Source organism: Lemur catta, chromosome 1 (assembly GCF_020740605.2).
Source record: "Lemur catta isolate mLemCat1 chromosome 1, mLemCat1.pri, whole genome shotgun sequence".
Lineage (NCBI taxonomy): Eukaryota > Metazoa > Chordata > Mammalia > Primates > Lemuridae > Lemur > Lemur catta.
Genome location: NC_059128.1, coordinates 39,561,141 through 39,579,531, shown reverse-complemented (window position 1 = coordinate 39,579,531; position 18,391 = coordinate 39,561,141). Strand labels below are relative to the sequence as shown.

The 18,391-nt window shown below is 47.1% G+C and overlaps 1 protein-coding gene across 4 annotated transcripts; it reads right to left on the bottom strand.

The window, feature by feature from the left end:
* Positions 1–248: 248 nt before the first annotated feature.
* Positions 249–10,157, bottom strand: OTX2 (orthodenticle homeobox 2). 4 transcript variants are annotated; one of them, XM_045554918.1, is made up of 6 exons: positions 10,054–10,157; positions 9,835–9,901; positions 6,343–6,362; positions 4,989–5,204; positions 3,777–3,928; positions 249–1,903 (listed from the first exon to the last, which is right to left on the bottom strand). In XM_045554918.1, exons 4-6 carry the CDS (start codon positions 5,083–5,085, stop codon positions 1,283–1,285), a joined length of 870 nt encoding a protein of 289 aa, XP_045410874.1. In that variant the 5' UTR covers positions 5,086–5,204; positions 6,343–6,362; positions 9,835–9,901; positions 10,054–10,157; the 3' UTR covers positions 249–1,282. The 4 variants fall into 4 exon arrangements, with proteins under 4 accessions (XP_045410874.1, XP_045410865.1, XP_045410891.1 ...); XM_045554909.1 differs by lacking the exon at positions 6,343–6,362 and having other exon boundaries at positions 3,777–3,952; XM_045554935.1 differs by lacking the exon at positions 6,343–6,362.
* Between the last annotated feature and the right edge of the window lie 8,234 nt (positions 10,158–18,391).

Genomic DNA, 18,391 nt, shown 5'->3' with positions numbered 1-18,391 from the left:
CAGGGAGAACAAGATCCTAATGATTGTTAGGCTCTCTAAATTCAATCACAGCAATCCTGATAAAAGTCACAAAAGTTTACATACCACTGTCATTCATATCTAGTCCATCCATGGATTAGCCCAAAAAATAAAAATGAAGTTTGCTAATTTCCTCTCTCCCCTAAGAAAAATGTGTTTTGGAAACGAGAGGCTGAATGTCGGCTTCTCATTCACATAGATAGTCGTGTAAAATTAAACTGGACCCAATGTTGTGCTAGAACCATTTTAATATAATTATACATATCTGCCAAATCCAGGAAGAAAAGGTTTATGCATATATAACTTTTCCAGTTAACATCTGCAAGCATAAACGACAATGATCTCACTTTAATAATTCATCAGGGTCAGAGCAATTGACCAATGTCTCTTTACTGCTAGGCTTACCAACAGTAAATTACAGATGAATTAATGTCCTTGTTTCTCTTCTCTCACTCTCCTTGTCCAGAGACATTTTTGTTGTAAAGTTTCAGTGCAGCTCCCCTCCAGCCAAAAGTAATCTTTTTAGATCAGTACTCAGTTGCTCTGAATTTTGCTTATAATTATAACCTATTTAATCACAGAAGAACCCCTACAGAGGTGGAGTTCAAGGTTGCATACAATAACAGGAGATCACAGTTTTGAAGTCTAGCACAGATTAAAAACCACAGATGTACCATTTATATAAGACACACACTGATTGTCTCTTAAACTACATATTGACTCCTTATGAACATTATTTTTTAAATAAAGTAGTGCATCTAGGACAATCAGTCGCACAATTCACATAGCCCTGAAAAGTTTTTTCAGTGCCAACTACCAGTTGGTCATGAAACGTGAATGAGCTTGAGACACTGTTCATTCCTAAGATTCAACCAAGGATTGGCTAAAACATTGGAACATTTCTGCTTCAGAAGGATGTGACCTTCCCCCCCTTCCCTCACAACTTAAGTTTTGTTTGACTTTGTTTCTTTTTGGTGGTGTTTGGTCGCACATGGCTAGAATGCTTTTGATCACTTTGCAAATCAGGAAAACCAATGACCTAAAACTATGACAGGATCTTAAGTAGATTGGTTTGTCCATTTCAGGTTGCTGGTTGGTAGGCCCCTCTAAGGCCCTTCATTTTTCCTTCTATGCCTCCTGGAACTTTGATCAGATGAATCTGAGCATCATCCCATCTAACTCTTTTAACCAATGCCTGGCTAAAACTGGAATGTCCAGCTCAGTATATTTAAAAATCACCCACAAAAAGAGGTTCTACAGGTCTTCACAAAACCTGGAATTTCCACGAGGATGTCTGATCTTTATAATCCAAGCAGTCAGCATTGAAGTTAAGCTTCCAGGAGGCAGTTTGGTCCTTATAATCCAAGCAATCAGTGGTTGAGTTAAAACCCAAGCTTGAAGCTCCATATCCCTGGGTGGAAAGAGAAGCTGGGGACTGATTGAGATGGCTGGTGACTGCATTGGTACCCATGGGACTGAGTGTGGCCCCTGGTCCAGGAAGCTGGTGATGCATAGGGGTCAAATAAGATCCACAGTCCATGCCCCCAAAGTAGGAAGTTGAGCCAGCATATCCTTGACTATAACCTGAAGCCTGAGTATAGGTCATGGGATAGGACCTCTGCATGCAGGAAGAGGAGGTGGACAAGGGATCTGACAGTGGGGAGATGGAAGCGGGGCTCCAGATAGACACAGGAGCACTACTGCTGGCAATGGTTGGGACTGAGGTGCTAGAGGGGGGAGTGAATTGGCCACTTGTTCCACTCTCTGAACTCACTTCCCGAGCTGGAGATGTCTTCTTCTTGGCAGGCCGCACTTTGTTTTGACCTCCATTCTGTTGTTGCTGCTGTTGTTGGCGGCACTTAGCTCTTCGATTCTTAAACCACACCTTCAAAGGGAAAGAAACATCTTTAACATGATTTCAGTAACTCCCTAGGGACAAGAGTGGCTCCCAAATTGTAAGTCTATCCTACATGGACAGATCATCTAAGATCAGCTAAGCAGACAATCTTCCCCACCACTGAAGACCTATTACCTGGCACTCTCATATAGACTCCCGGAATTGTAGGAAAGTTTGGGTGACTCTGCCGAAAAGTGCTTGACCCTGCCTTATTCCTAGCCCAGAACAATAAAATTTAAGACAATCCCCTAAATCGTAAAGCTAAAAACCTTCCACCTCACTTTCCTATTATTTCACCTCTAATACACAGTTATAGACAGAATAGACCCAGCTATATTTTGGAACACTCTTACAGTGGAACAGAATGTATCTATATCTTTTGGAGAGAAACAGAAGTGAGGGAAAACAATTCTGTTGTTAAATGTCAACAAGAACAGCCTAAACTCAAACAGTTTACAGTCCATCTTTTAGAGAGCAACTGCTAATATGGAAGTTGGTTTCATCGCCCTATTTTTTGTCTCCCCTAGAAGACTCGTAAGAGAAACCTCCAAGGAGAAGACATGAATCTGTTGAGGAAAGCAGTCTGAAAGCCATTATTTCCTTCTTTGTGGTAAGTGCAATAACTTATATGTACTCTGCTTTGAGCTCCAGCATAAACCTCTCTGCTAGTCTGAGACTCAAAGAGTCTGTGCCTTCTGAGTAGTGCCACTCAATACATAGATTCAGTTTCCTGTAGTATGTTCACTGGCTTATCAACTTAATCATCTGCCTGCAACTTTGAAAATTCTCTTTATGTTTGAAAATTCTGTTCATGTTCTGCAATGAAGGGGCTGTATTTGGTGTGTGAGGGGGCTTATTAAAGAAACTACTGGCATTTTCTGGGCTATAAGTCCTTAGCTGTCTTCTTGAATAAGCTGTCCCTGTATGGGTGTCATACTTGTGGTAAACACAGTGCCACCAAGTCCAAGCTCAACACCACCAACCATTCAGAGCCATTTGTTTTCTTTTAGTGAGGACTTTGGTTCAACCCTCACTTAAGTGCTAAAACTTCTTCCAACCTACTTTGAAAAAGCCTCTTTCCTGATTTGCAGTTCACATTGATGTCTGGCACTTTCACAAACATATCCTAGCTGAAGGAGATTCCCAGGTGTGTTATGTGGTTCAGGTGCTAAATACTGTTTCCAGAGAGCTCTGTATGGGGCTTGCTGTCCAGGCAAGTTGGAGTTGACTTTCCCTCTCCAGTTCAGTGTCAAGTATAAAAAGAATAAAACAAGGGGGGTGGTGTCACTAGGGATATTATGTAGATATTTTATCTGTTAAATTGCCCAGAGCTAGCAAATTCTGTTTATTCCTTAAGAAATCAAAGAAAACAGTTTTATTGCATTACTTAATAAAAGCACCAGCTGCTTTACAGCCTGACTCTGCCATCAAACTTAGTTATGACCTTGAACAAGTCATTTACTCTATTTCTTCATCAGCAAAAATATTTGGACTGTCCAGGAGCTAAGCTTCTTTCACACCTAAACCTCCATGAGAATAAGGAAGGATTTGCACATAGGGAAAGGAAAGGTTAAAATACCACGTGACTACCCTTGAAATCTGCTCAAGGCTGGGTCTGTGTACACCAGGGGTTCTAGGGCTTGGCTTTATCACCTAGGCCGGAAGACCCTTGCTTACAGGATTAAGTTGTGATGGGAAGTGAAAAGAGGTGGGAGGAGAATAGCTTCCTGGCCCCTGAATGAGCATTTAGAGCTTCAAGCCTTCCTTTGGTTCTCTCAAAGACCAGGGGCTCGTCCTCAACATACACCATGCTTGGGGGAGGGATGGTTAGGAAGTATGGCTCTGTCTTCATCTGCCCTACCTGCACCCTGGACTCAGGCAGGTTGATTTTCAGTGCCACCTCCTCCCGCATGAAGATATCTGGGTATCGAGTCTTGGCAAATAGCGCTTCCAGCACATCTAGCTGTGCCCGGGTGAACGTTGTCCTCTCCCGGCGCTGTTTCCGTGGGGTGGCTGCGGGACAAGAAGCCCAGGGCCCTTTAGGGTGGGGGAGCAGTTTCTCAGTCACAGGGGTTTCTGCGGGTCCTCCAACTCCCCTACCCTCCACCCCACACCACTCCCCTACCCCTCACAGCCCTTCGACCCAGAGCCTTCCAACGGTCTCCCCATCCCTTCCTGGCCTTGGCTCTCCAGCCCAGCCCTTGACACACACTGCCCCTTCCACAGTAGCCCCAGCTTGCTCTTTCTGGCCTCGGAGATTTCTCCAACCATAGCATCACTTGGAAAGCTAACAAGACAAATGAAATAAAAGAAAAGCAAAAAACCAAAATCCTCCAAAATCAACCCCCAAACCACAACACAAACAGAAAAGCTATTCTGTAAAGTCAAAGGATCGCTGAGGACTGGCAGCTCGGACTAATGGGTCGAATCTCCATCCCACTCCCATGGTTTTTAACACTCCACGGGCCTTTGTTTCTCCATCCTTTAAAATGGGGACATAGTTCATACTTCTACTTCTAGGATAATTTTAAACAGATATGATTGGAAAGTAAAGCATCAGCATTTGGACACAGTCACACCACACCTCTTGAGATTAAAGGTGCAAGGCCTGGAGGTCAGAGGGGAAGCCCCAGGCATGGAGGAGAAAACTGCAAAGCCCAAGGGCACTGAGGATCTAGGGAGAGGAAATGCAGCCTCTCCAAGAGGGCACTTCTGAGGAATTGGACATGGAGGTTTGGGCAGGGGCCTCTCCCCCAAATGACAAGGGCGGTAACTTTCCTTACCCCATCCAAATGCATGTCTCCTATTTACTCAAATTAAAAATAAAAGATGTGATTGTCTCCAACTGTTGCAGACCCACCTACTCACTTCTTCCCAACCCCTGTTCTCTCCTCAGTCAGTAAATGCCCAGGGGTTGTGCCTTCAGAAGGAAAACCCGGTGGGGACCTTGCCTGGAGCTGGGGTGGGAACAATGTGACTGCCAGTCCGGGTGCCTGGGGAAAACAGGGTGTCACATCCCGGTGGGGCCGGTGTGGGGAAGGGCGGGTGTGGGAATGCCGAAGGGCTCACTTACCTGGGTAGCCCACGGAGGGGTGCAGTAAGTCCATACCCGAAGTGGTCAGACTCAGCCCATTGACTGCATAAGGCGGTTGCTTAAGATAAGACATCATGCTAAGGTTGTTTGGAGGTGCAAAGTCGGCCCAAATTGGGGGGATCCAGCCAGAAGGTCTCGATTCACCCGGAGTGGACAGGTTCAGGATCCTCGGTGGGTGGGTTTGGAGTGGTGGAACTAAGGGCAAAGCAAACAAACAAACAGAAGTGCTGGTTTACTGCTTCGGAGGCAGCAGCTCCTCCACGTTCCACCACTAACTAAAAATGGTGGAAGGCAAGGCAGAGGCTTTTAAAGCACTTGCAGACTCCCCACCCCCCCGGACCCCCAGCTGCTCTGGAACTAGAGGGGATGGAAGGAGACCAGATAAACCTGTCTTCCCAACCCCCACTCTAAACTTAAAAAAAAAAAAAAAAGTACCCGAAGAAAGCAATTACAATCTGCCTTCCCCAAGAACAAAACCCCACGCCTTCAAATGCACACATTGCATTCCTATCCCTACATTTGCATAGGACTCATTGGCTGGCACTAGCTAATTGTCTCAAACAAAACTTGATTGGGGCCATTTGCAGAGACAAAGAACTCTTTGGCTAAATAAATAATGCTGATAACAAAGCCCATTGGTGAGAAACAAAGAAACAATTCAAGAAATCTACCTCTCCCCAGACTGTTGCCTTTCCAAGGCAGAGATTTTAATTATCTTAGCTTTTTACCACTTTCAACTGCTGTGAACCTAAAATGTCAGTGCATTTAACATCTAAAATACCAACTTACTAAACCACAAACTTGGAAAAACTACTCAACCACTATTATTCCACATCTGAAGTCATTTCCAGTACATTTTCACCTAATTAGTAGTCTGGGTAATTAGATTTTGAGGTAAGTAACAGATTTATTAGGGTTTTGGAGAACCTTGATTATATGTGTCTAAAGAACTAAAGCTAAACAAACAAGTATTTAACTTTTAATAGATGCCCATCAAATATTTAAACATATTGCAAAAAAAAAAAAGTCTCCAAGATTGGCACAGGGCTTGCCAGAAATTGTGAAGTAAAGTTAGAATCCCACCAATCAGATAATGACAGGCCCCCACATTTGCAAGTAGAATGGGTGCGCATTTGCACTGCAAGTCGCTTCCATGTTGATTTTGATGTGTGGAGGCTGCACATCCTGCGGGAGCAAATTTTCAGACATTTGGATCCTCAGCAGCTGCAGCAGAGTTTCCTTTTAACTCTAACTGCGTTTTGCACATTTTAGTTTTGACGAAAGTAGATACACAAACACCCAAAGTTGTGAAACTAACAGCATTTCTCCCTACCTTTCAAGTTTCCTACAATCCTATAAGAAAAAGAACTCAGGAGGGAAAAGAAAGGAAGAAAAAGAAAAGTTATTTACTTGCTTCAGCTGAGTCCCTCCTCCCCCAGCAAAGAGATCCAAAATAGATGTTAATATAGGCTGGCAGTTTGCAAGTCTGGCTTTTATTTTCCTAAAATGTGGCCCTTATACTGCAAGGATCCCTACTTTGAAACTTTGACACTATGTGAGATTGCTTCAAAATGGCAGATAACAAGACTAGGAGTTCTCTCTCACTTTTACAAAGGTCTTGCAGAGTTTTAAGGACTCTGAGTCTTCATATACGCATTGTTTAAGACATCAAGGCACAAAGTTCCACAAATGGAACTTGGTAACTGCAACTTCTTCCCGATTTAAATTCAGAACACAAAAGTCATGCTTTTCTATCCTAGGATCTAATTTAATGTAATTTTAGAAATGTCCTTCTTGGAGGAGTTTGTATTATTCATCAGTGAAGCTAATTTAGTTTCTCCTACAACAAAGACTTTATGTTTTGTATTCTTCTCTTTTCAAGATGCTGTTATTTGGAACCTGTGAAAATAATACTGCTTTTAAAATACAGTCATTTATTTGTTTAAATAGCCTCTAAGCTGGAGGTTTTTTTGTTTGATACAGTCTTACTACCTTGGAAAGTTCTGAACTACAGTACTATAGAGAAACCTAAAATCATATCAGATGTACACATGAGAAATATGGACATGTTCTTCCATGTCGAGCTCTCACTCAATTAGAAATGCCTGACACATCATACAAGAAAGTAGCACATTCCAACATAAAAGGAAGTAAGGGACAGAAAAGCACCAGGACCTAGATTTTTCTTGGAGCTCCTTTGCCCTTACCATTGCAAAATGGCTAAAATTCTCGGGATACACTATTTTCACTTTTTACTCCATTAACAGGAAAAGAGTTACAACAAAAACAAAACTACGAGGTACTCTCAACAGCCAGCCTAGGTATTCACTCTCCAAAAAGGGGGCCCTGGGCCCTTCCATCTAACTTTCAAAGCCGGGTAAGGAAGCCTTTCTCTTTTCCTCTCGAAGCAGAGTCCAGAAGGGGAAAAAGAAATACCTTTTCAAAAATCTAAGCCTCAGTATGACTGCTCCCGAGGTGGCCTCCGGAGAACTCCCTCCTACCCGGGAGCAGAAGGCGGTCGCGCGGCGAGTCCCCGCAGCGGTCGGCACTCCCACCCTCGGGCGCGAGTGGCTGGGTCCCGCGTCCCTGCCCGGCAGCCCCGCAGCCCCGCAGGCCTGGCGCCCGTGGTCCCGCTCCACTGCCCGCGTCGCCCGCGCAGCCTTATATCTAACGGTCAATTCGTGCAATCTGTCGCTTCCCCCCTTCGCCCCCCCCTTGTTTTTTTTTTTTCTTCCAAGGAGCCCATCTACCAGTTGCTGTGTCCTCGCTCAACAATAATTACCTCGTCCGAGAATTAATTATAATAAATGTTTTCTTGATAAACTAACGAGATAATCCGAGGGGCACACGTCCCTTAATTACAGGCCGCCGTGCTCAGCTCTGCTTCTCATCCGGGCTGATTAATTTTCTGCATGATAGAAAGGAAACAAAACTACGCGGACTGGCGACTGGCCTGCTGCTGGGGAGACGACGAAGAGGAGGAAAGAAAGAAAAAGGAGATATGTGGGCACCGCGGAAAACAGCCGGCGCTCGCCTCTATCCGGCGAACTCGAGTGAAAGTTTTTGGCCTCAGGGAATCAAACAACTATGCCACCAGCGAGGGAGGGAGAAAGAAACGTGCCAAAAGGGTTGGCCTTGACTATTAATTACCGTTAGGAGAAAGCCCCGGTGTTAGCTTTGCGAGAGGTCTGGGAGTCTACCTTACTTTGGGGGGAGGAGTTTCCTCTCCAACTCCTCTCCTGTGCTAATAACTTTTGAAGACTGTAAAAAGTCCCGAGGTGAGCAGGAGCCATCCTGACCCCGAAGTTCTAAGGATGCAGGGGAGAATTTCAAGGAGCGATTTCCCTGTCCCCTCCCCGCGTCATCCGCCACTGCAGGGCCAGCGCTGCGCGGCCTTCCCTGCACGCACACCACCGCTATCTGTAAGGGAGGCACGAGCCCACTCCGTGGAATTCTGACGGGAGCCTGGGGTTCCCCAAAATGTGTCCTGAAACCGGACACATGATTTCAAGAATCACTTGAACGCAGCAACACGAGGACTTCTTTGCGGCGCGACACATCGCCCAGGCCCGGTCCTGGCAGAGACCTTCTGACGTCCTCACTGGGCAAACCGAGAGCAGAGGCTGGGCCTTGGAGAACCCCTGGGTCCGGCCCAGCCCGGACCCACGACACCTCATTGTCCTCGAGCTTGGGAAGGGAGTGTACGAGCGCGCGGGCGGACCCTGTCGCTGCCCCACTCGGAGAACAGCTGAGGAGCGTCGGTCCCCGTTGGAAGGATTCCTGTTCCCGGCCCGGCCGCGGCCTGGGGCGGCGCAGGGGCCACTCACCGCCACTTCTGCCCGCCGCAGGTGCGCGCGGAGGGCTACGTGGGGCCGACTCGGAACCATCCCCGGCAAAGTCACGTTGAAAATCGATTCTTCTACAATCGTTCGGCCTGGTGGCTCCAGTCTGAGACCGCGACAACTGTGTGTGTTGGGGGCGGGGGGAGCGGTAATTGCACTCCCAGGGGTTTTTTTGTTTGTTTGGTTTTTTTTTTTTTTGGCTGGGTGGGGGAGTGATTAAAAAGAAAAAGGAATCCTGGAAGCTTTTGGAAGAGGCCGAGGCCGAGGACAGAGCTGCTCTTGGCTGGGGGCGAGGGGGCCGAAAACAGAGAGCGGCGAGCGCTGGGCCGGACGAGACGCCCGCGGTCCCCGCCTCCTCGGTTATCCGCTCGGGTTTCCGCTCACGTTCACTGCGGACAGGCAGAGGCTCGAGCGGCGGCCGCCGGCCCTGGCCGACCCGCAAGCGAGCGGGGCTTCCGGCGCGCGGGCCCAAGGAGGCGCCTACCTTTTAAATATAGTTGTTTCAATCTATCCATCTAGCTACATCTGCATCTTTTTGTCTCGGACTTTACAAACGTCCTTGGGATCCATCCAAACCACCCTAACCAAATCTGGGGTGGGGGGGGATGCCCAAACCACAAAGATCGTGGGGAGAAGTCCAGAACGGCGTTGACATAAAAACAAAGCCACAAACAAAACCCCTCCAAAACACCCCAGCTTAGACTCGCCAGGTTTCGACGACGTTTTGCAGAAGCGGCGGCCCCCAAGAGCACGCTCTCTCCCTCTCCCACTCCCGCTTTTATCTCCAGATCATACATTTTTTTTGCAATGATCGTTATTACACACGTCAAAATTTGTAAGAAAAACAAATACATCAGCCTACAAAAGAACTCCACGTTCTCAGAGGTCCATCGGTCGGTCTATTGGAGGTATTGGGGTAATGGCAGACAGACAGAGGGACACACAGATATGGATAAAGATAGACAAGACAGACGGACACTTACCTTACAGTCGCATGGGAGGTTAGAAAAAAATCAAATTATCCTTCAAAATTCCAAATAACCAGCTATCCTAAAAGAAACCGAGAGTATTGAGTTAGAAACCTTGCAGTCTTCACCATTCCATAAAAAGTCAAACACAACCAAAAACATTTTTTTAAAAAGAACAGAAAATGAGGAAAGGGGCTAGAGTTCAAAACACGCGTGGGCCCCTCCGATACATACAAAGTAGACGTGGTGAGTGAAGGCTGCTCTAGCGATTTTTATTTTTAATCACAGTGGAGGCTGAGTTGGAGCTGAGGTCGGTCCCGCTCTCAGGGAGATTTGCTGAGAAAGCGCCTCTCTGGCAACTTTTTGACGCAAACTCTCCAACCAATGGCAGGGAGAGAATGATTGACACATCTAAGCCAGAGGGAAAATAATAAAAACACACAACAGGGGGAGGAAAACAGGCCGCTGCTGCACGGGGGGACGAGCAAGCAACAAATCCAGGCCTCCGACATTACCAGAATGTTCTTGAAAGACACTGGACTCCGCTTAAAATATACATTATGGGCCGGAGCATGTGAACTAATTGTATAATTAAAATGATGGACAGGAGGCCTCCCCTTACCTTCTTTTCTTCTTCCTTTACTCCTTTCCTTTCTCTCTTCCTGTTTTGTTTTTTATTTTAGGGCATGGAAGAAAGGAAACCCATACAACGTAAGACAGGAAGATAAAAATACTTAAGTAAAGGCTGGAGAAGGGTGGGTGTGGGGATAACAGGGTTATCACATTCAACGCCGCGAATAAGTGTGCGGATCAGAAGCAGAAAGCAAGTCAGGTTGAAGCCCGAAACCACGACTGTGCCATCTCAAACAGGGCCAGACCACGCTGAGGGCCAGAAAGGGTAAAGGAAGGAGGCCTGGGAGGGAGGTGTGGGCATGTAGGGAAGAGAGACAGATAAGTTCAAGAACAAACTATTTTTAAAAACTCAATGTCTTCTGTATTCTTAATGCCCTTATAAATATCCTCTGGTCCCCGAGCAAGCGACCGGGACTGTCGGTATGCGCGAGAGGTTTTTGGAGTTGAGAAGCCCAGGGCAGGCTGCAAAGAACACGAACATCCCCATCTAACCCCAGGGATAGTTTGGGGGAAGCAGCGGGGACCAGGTCAGTCCTCGCTGGATGCGAGTGTGGGGTCGGCAAGTTGTAGGGGAGGAAGCGAATGAGGGAGGCCCCGGCCAGGTTGGAAACAGGGTTTCTGTGTTAGAACAAACGCCACCAATCGCCCAACCCGGCTTGGAGCTAACTGGGCTGGCGCCGCCCGAGCCCAGGGCTCAGAGCCGGGAGGCTGGGAAGTGTCGGGATCAGGGGACCCGAGACGGAAAGAGCGACCCCCGGCCCAACTTTTCCTCTGGCACAGAGAGCGGGGACCGGAGCGCTTTCAAAAGGATCTGAGTCCCTAGAAAAGCAGAAACAGCTTAGGCGGAGTATGGGGGCGGGGGGGGGGGGGGCGGCGAGTGGAACTACCGAGTGCGTGTGAACGGGGGTGGGGGTGGGGGCGGTGGGAGCAGAAGACAGCTCTTCCCACACAACTTCCAGTGCAGAAAAACAAAAAAATCCCTTCCTAACCCCCCACCCCCAACCACCACCACCACCGTGGCAAGTGGGCCCAAAGAAACAGCTCGCTGCCTTTAATTTGGGGACCTATGTTAATGAAGTTGGTAATTAATTCGTCGCTTTGTTGTCGGTTCTTATACTGTATGTGTAATCAAATGTGGCCGTCCTTGGGATTTACAGCAATTAACGAATTACTGGAGTGCGCACGAGGCAGCCGGGCTGGGCTGTGGCTCGAGCTCGGCCTGGGGCTGGGGTCTCAGTGGCCGCGGCTCCCCTCGCAGGTGTCTCTAGAGCTTTGGGCCCTGGCGGCCCCTCGAGCCCCGGAGCGGCCCCGGGTCCGCCCAGCTCCTTCCCGGCCCTCCGCAGCAGCTCCAGTCCGGAGACCCGCTGGCTGTCGCGTTCCCAGGAGTCGAGACTTTCTGGGGGCCTGGGCTCGGGGGGGAGGGTGAGTACGGACCTTTTTTCCTCACCCCGCCCCCACCGTACCGGAACACCTGGAGACCGCCCCCGAAGCCTGTAACTGGGGCGGAGGAGGGAGGAACTGGTGCCCCAGGCGGTAAGGCCGGGGTGGCGCTGGCTGTTGGAGGCACTGGTTGGGTGCGCTTGGTCTCCGTGACAATGCTTTCTATGAAGGAAGGGCAAATCCACTCCGATCGCCTGAAGCAGTCTCCTTCTTACCCTGGGAAAAGACAGTATTTCCCCCAGTTTGATCACAATGATGTTTAAAGCATCAAAGAGCGAAAAAGAAAAACGGTTGTTGTGGATCTGGTAGAGGGGAAGGGCCGGAGGGAGGCCTTGGGGACACTTGGGGGTGGGATGGGGTGGAGAAATATCAGAACACGCGCTTGGGATCTCCACGAAGTAACAGAAAATTTTGGACTGGGAGATCCAACTGCTGTAGTGGCCAGTGTCGGGGGAACCCCCCAGGCCCTATGTAGAGGTTTGCGATGTCCTCCCAGATGGCGGGGGCAGCTGAATCGCCCTGAATGTCCTCGGGTTCTGTTCGACAGGGGCAGATTCTACGCGGTGGGACGTGGGAGGGCTTCTCCCCTTCCAGCGGCCAGCAGCAGACAGCTCCTGCTTCTCCTTTGCCCTCTAGTCTAATAACTTCGCAGAAATACGGGGCCAATAAACCACGAGTTGGAAATGGACAGTGTTAAATAAACAAGGGTCTCTTTAAAATTCTCATCCACTTCAGATGTCTAAAGTAAGATTGTGATGATTTTGTCACGGTTTGGTAAATTTACCCCTTTAAGAGGCTTTCATAAATCCCAGAACACACCTTCAGCCAGATTTGAATATAGATTTAGGTTTTAAAACCCAGAAGCTGGAAACACCGCTTTATCAAAGAGAATTTCCCTTTAGCTTAGCAATGTGCTGAAGCTCTTAAAAGATTGGATCTGAGAGAGAGAGAGACAGAGAGGAGAAAGAGAACTGGAGACAGAGAGAGGCAGACGGGGGTGAAAAAAGACTTTCTTTTTCTTTCTAGAGGAATTCTGCCCAGACTCGGCAGCAGTTGGTAGCAGGCAAGCTTTCTCTCGGGTGTCGCCTGGAAAAGTTGCAAAATTGCTCTTCACCTGTAAGAACATGCTCTTTATCTTCCAGTCTCTTCTTGTCAATTTGGAAATTGCAGACAGCCCGGCTCAGGTACAGTCCCCACAAACCCCATTCTAGGTCAGGACAAAAGCCACTGGCTTTTGGGGAGAGGGGGCTGGGTTGTTTTACTGAAAACCTTAGATGCTTGGTGGGAGAAAAAGACTCCTTGGATGAAAAGTCTAACTCTTGATTTTCAGTAAGTTCTTGAACTTCCAATATACTTACTATCTGTTCACTGTATTTCCTCTATCTGTGTTTAACTTCTTTTCTGTGTCCTGTGTCTTTTAATTTTTTTTTCTATGAATCCGACTTATGGTGGCATGCGTTGTGTTTTTAAATAATTTTCTTTAACAAGTGGGTGGTTTTTAATTACCACATTTACAATTATTTTGCTATGCATATGACATATAAGTATTTAGAAGCTAAATTAAGAAAACTGATACACAGGGAATCAAATTATTTGTCAGAACTTGCATGCAGTTTCCAGAGTATGGCTGATGTTCATATTTTGAAATCTAGATTCATGGCTGGCATTAACTGGGCTTTCTCCACCCCACAAGCCAGGCCAGTTTAAAATATTCCAAACTTTCCTCCAAGTTTATTAACTATGGTGGGGGGGGAGTGGAGGGGGGGAGGGAAGAGGAGAGAGATCTCTGATTCTTCCAGGCTAATTAAAATAGAAGAAGAACAAAACCCATATTCTGTGAGAACACAGCCTCTCAGGGGGAAAGGAGCCAGTTAGACTCCCTGAACACTCACTTCAGAAATATGAAGATTAATTTCCAATCTTTTCAGCGATTCAGTGGACAGTGGGGGACCACATTTTGCCTTAGAACCACCACGATATCTAGAAAGAAGTCATTTTTCATTAGGTTTTTAGATATGGCTGTATTACAAACTTCGACAAGATTAACTTTAATTGATTTTTAAACAAAGATTTAAGACTGGCAATGGAGACAGAATTTGGGGGAAAATACAAGGCAACAGATCACTTATGAATTAAGCTTGGGTCGTTCATACCCTGCATTGCAGTTGCCTCAGAAAAGAGGGTAAGGGAGAAAGAAATGACTTCAAAGATAGGATTGGGCTGTCTGGATAAAAGAGTAGGAGGCAAACTCCAAATGCGAAAAAGAGGAAAAGAGGACCATGTTGTTCCGGAATGAAACGGATTAAGATTGTGTGACAAGTGCGAGATGTGGGGCTGTGAGACATTTATGGGCAGAGTGTGAGCTGGGAGCTATGCGTCTGTCCCTAAGAGTGTGGGGACCAAGGATGTGTGCAGAGCAAGGTTAGGGTGAGGATAGGAAGGGCATGTGTGAGTGTGAGAGACAGAAATGTGAGGAGGTGTGTGTGTGTATGTGTGTTTGGAGGGTGTGGACGGGAATGTGGATGGATAGATGAAGGGTGGTGGCTGTCAGTTTACATAATTTTCATCTCCTGGTCCTGAAGTTTCCTTGAAATCAATTCTACTGCAGGCAGCAGCCTTGAGCTTACAGAGCTGATATAAAACAACCATTACAGTCCAATATCTCGCCTGTTTGCAAACTTCATTTAAAACTGGGGGAAAAAAGACCCAGGAATGGTTTTGTAAGAAAGGAAAAAAAGAAGAAAAGAAAACCACAGTGAAGCTTTAAACTAGTTTGGGTAAATCTCTAATCTTTTATTTGTAACCTTTTACAAGCTTTATTTCCCGTATATGAAAAGCTTCTTTTATATGGGCACGACAGACTTTTCCTTTGGATTTTTAATTAGAGTCCATCAATTGTAGCCATATTTAAGAATCAATATAAAGTAATCCTTCGAGATGGGATAAGGTTTTAATCGAAAATCTAATTTCCCACTCTTTGCAGATCATTTTAAGAAGCTGGTTGATTAAAAAAAAAAGAGTTCAATTTTTAAAAGACATAACACCTAAAACCTGGAAAAGATCATGTCTACAAGAAACCTAGTGATGTTGCCTTACAAAGAAAAAGTCTGGCTGTTCTTGGGAACTTTTTTTCTACTTAGAATAATTTGACTTATTTTTTTCTCAAACATTATTCTTTAATGTCGCTCCTATGAGAGTATTCACATTGAATGGGGAAAGAAAAAGATAGAAATTGTCTGTTTGAAACAGTATCTCCTATACAAAAGATAGTAACTTAAATTTTTTATTAACAAAGAAAACATGGATCTTGGCAGATCTCTTTCACTACATGCTCCCAAACACCCAAGATTAGAGAATGAATAATACACTTTTCATTTTTGTTCATGAATGCAAACTTTCCACTTTCACACCCAGGGATGAATATTTCTGAACAATTCTAAAACTTCAAAATTAGAATTTTGCAATTTTAATCTATTTCCAACAATTGAAAAGTTGCTTATTACAAAGGCATAGAATTTTAAACAGTTCTACCACAGTCACTGGCTTTCAATTTGTCTTTTAGAAAAGGAAAAAAAATGAAAGCAAGAAAGGAAAGAAACAAACAAATAAAAACTAATTGTAAGTGCATAGTCCAGACACTTTTGCTCCTGAATGATCAAGCTGAGGCATTTGTTCAAAGGCCGCACATTATCTAGATGTGCATCGTGCCTTTTCTACATTCACCGCTTAGTTTGAGATCTGCAAATCATCTATAAACTAGAGGGGACCCCAAAAAGTTTACAGGCAAATTTTCGGATTCAATTTTTATTTTTGTATTCATTAGGTGAATTTGAAAAAAAAAGAACTCATCATACTTGGTTCTTGAAATCTCAATGAAGTGGGTTTGAACATATTTGATACCTATGCTTTTCTTTTATCCGCAGAAATTTCAATTTATTTAAAAGCCGGGCGTTTAATGCACTACATGACCGCATGAATTTTAGAGAAACCCTCTTGCATTTCTCCGTAATCGCGTCTAATGAAAACCTGGGATTTTCCATTATTAAAAAAAGTGAAAATATAATGCATCTTCATTAGGAAAATTGACTGCTGTGCTCACGACAGTTCTTAATTGAAAAGGCAACCTATTTTAATGGTGTGGTTGAGAAGAAGATTACATACTTTATCCAAACACAAAGACAATTAATAATGAGAAGCAGGCTGCTGCCATTAACTCTAATGCAGTTGCATCAATGTCAGTGAAAAGTGCTCATACCTGAGATACACGGTGCAAACTCCCCCGGCTCCCTCCTTCCCCAATTCACCCACTCTTTAATTTGAGTTTCTTAATGTGCAAGCGCCAGGGCCGGCTGTGGTCAGGCGGGCTATTTTCTGGCAAGTGCGGCGCGGGGCCAGGCGTCCCTGCCCGCGGGTCGCTGGGTCCCAGGCTGCACCGCCCCGCCGGAGGCGCCGGGGCTCCGGGATCTCTGCGTAAGCCTCGCGCCCTCCCATTTGCGCGCGCGGAGCGGGTGAGGGTGGCCGCGGCCCCCGCGCGGTGGAGGATTTGGAGGCTCAGAGCCACCTGGTACATATTGAGAAGTTTAACAAACCGGACTTGGCTGCCTCGGAAACTGCCTTCTGTTCTGATACATTTACGGAAAAGTTACGGGAAAAAAATCTTGTAAAATTAAGGATATGTTTGGTGCGGACAGTCTTGAGCGCACATGGTCATCCCGCGAATCAACCAAGTTTTCCAAAGCGCCCCCTCTCCAGCTCTCGGGCCAGGGGAGCAAAGCGTGCATGTGTGCGTGTGCGCGCGCGTGCGTGTCTCTCTGTGTCTGCGTGTGTGCTCGCGAGCGCGTGTGCCCAGGAACGGGGGACATCCCGACCTTTCCCAGACCCTAGCAGGTCCCGAGTCCAGGCTGGGAGAACACGTCGGCAGTCTCTGGTCTTTTCCCCTTGTGGGCGAGGTGCGGCCAGCTGAGACCTCGCGCCGGCCACCTCAGACCCGGGGCGGCGAGCTGGGGGAGCCAGCGCGGGAAGCGCAGTCCCGGGTCTCCCACCCTTGGCGCAGAACGAGCGGCGGCGCCTGGTGCCGGGCCTGTTCCTGCGGCCGCCCGCGCTCTGGGGCGCAAGGACTGGAAGGCGCGATCTGCCCTAGCAGACCCCCGCCCCCCGGGGCGGGTACAGCTTGGGGAAGGGGCAAACTCTCAATTTGGGTCGTTACGAGATGCTTTGGTGCTAGCGAAAGGCTAGGCCCCTTTTGCTTGGTGTCGTACTGCCCTCGGAAACGGCTCTACTCGTCCCTCCCCAGCGCAGTCTCCAAGCCGAGGCTCAGGAAGCTGGGGAAGGGGGCGCTCCCCAACAATATCATCTTCCTCCTCCGCCCCAGTGGGATCCAGCGCCCGGCTGCAGGCTAACAGGCGCACCCAAGCCAGGCCATCACTTCCCTTCACCAAAGGGCAGGTAGTGAGCGGGCACCTTCCAGGAGTTTTCCAGGTTTCTCACTTTGACCACCAACCTTGCGCAATGCCAGGGAGACATATATTGCTGGGGTCTGAGCCTATGGAAGTTGTCTGGGAGAGAAGAAAGAGGAGAAAGTAGTCAGATTTCCGATGCTGCCCCGTGGACATGAGCAAACATCCAGCCTCTTGAAGGAGGAAGAAGTAAGGACTCCATCCTTCAAGGCCCAAGTGCATACATACTCCTCACTTGAGGGATAGCCTCACAGGAAAGCTCCTTCCGCAAATGCAATGCACCGCTGCTTCCCTCTGCAGCCCTCAGTGTCTTGGGGCCGGCTCCGTTGTCCCTCAGTCAACCCTACCCCTCTTTCCTCCCTGCTTCCATCTATTCATTTACAGACTTCCTGCAGTCTTGCCGATTCTGTGATTCTGCCCACAGGTTAGGGAGCCTCTCAAAGGCTAAAGTATCAGCAGGACTGGAGTATTCCCCAGGAGCCCCAGGCTCCTCTTCTCCTTCCCTTGGGGCAGGTGGGTCTCTAGAGCACAGTAACCTCCCTTTGGTGAAAGCCAGCTGACTGCTACTTGTCCTGGTCTAGGAATCTTCTCCCCTCCTTCCGACCTCAGTCTATGACCAGCCTCCCGGAAGGATGTATCTAGAGCATTTGCTGTTGCTTTCAAATACCTTTTTCAGATCGCAAAAGTTGAGGTACTCCGGTTACTGTTTATCAACGAAGCCCTGGTTTCTGCTTTGGGGAGGCCATGTGTGTCAGCTGGGTGTTAAGGAAGGAACCAGGTCTCCTAGACTAGTAAGAAGTGGTTCTCTTTTTGGGATAGCTTGAACTCTACATATCTTACTTGCCCAACAACATAAGAGCAAACACAGACTCCCTTATATTTGTGGATCTGTTTCTTGGCATTTAACTTATGGATGCTTGGAGGCATCTTCATTAGCACGTGTCTGACTTTGGATAGCCACTCAATAATGACATTCCTAATCATTTATTGAATACCATTTAAGCTAGTTCAGCAACAGACAGTAACTCTTAGCCTAAATGGCA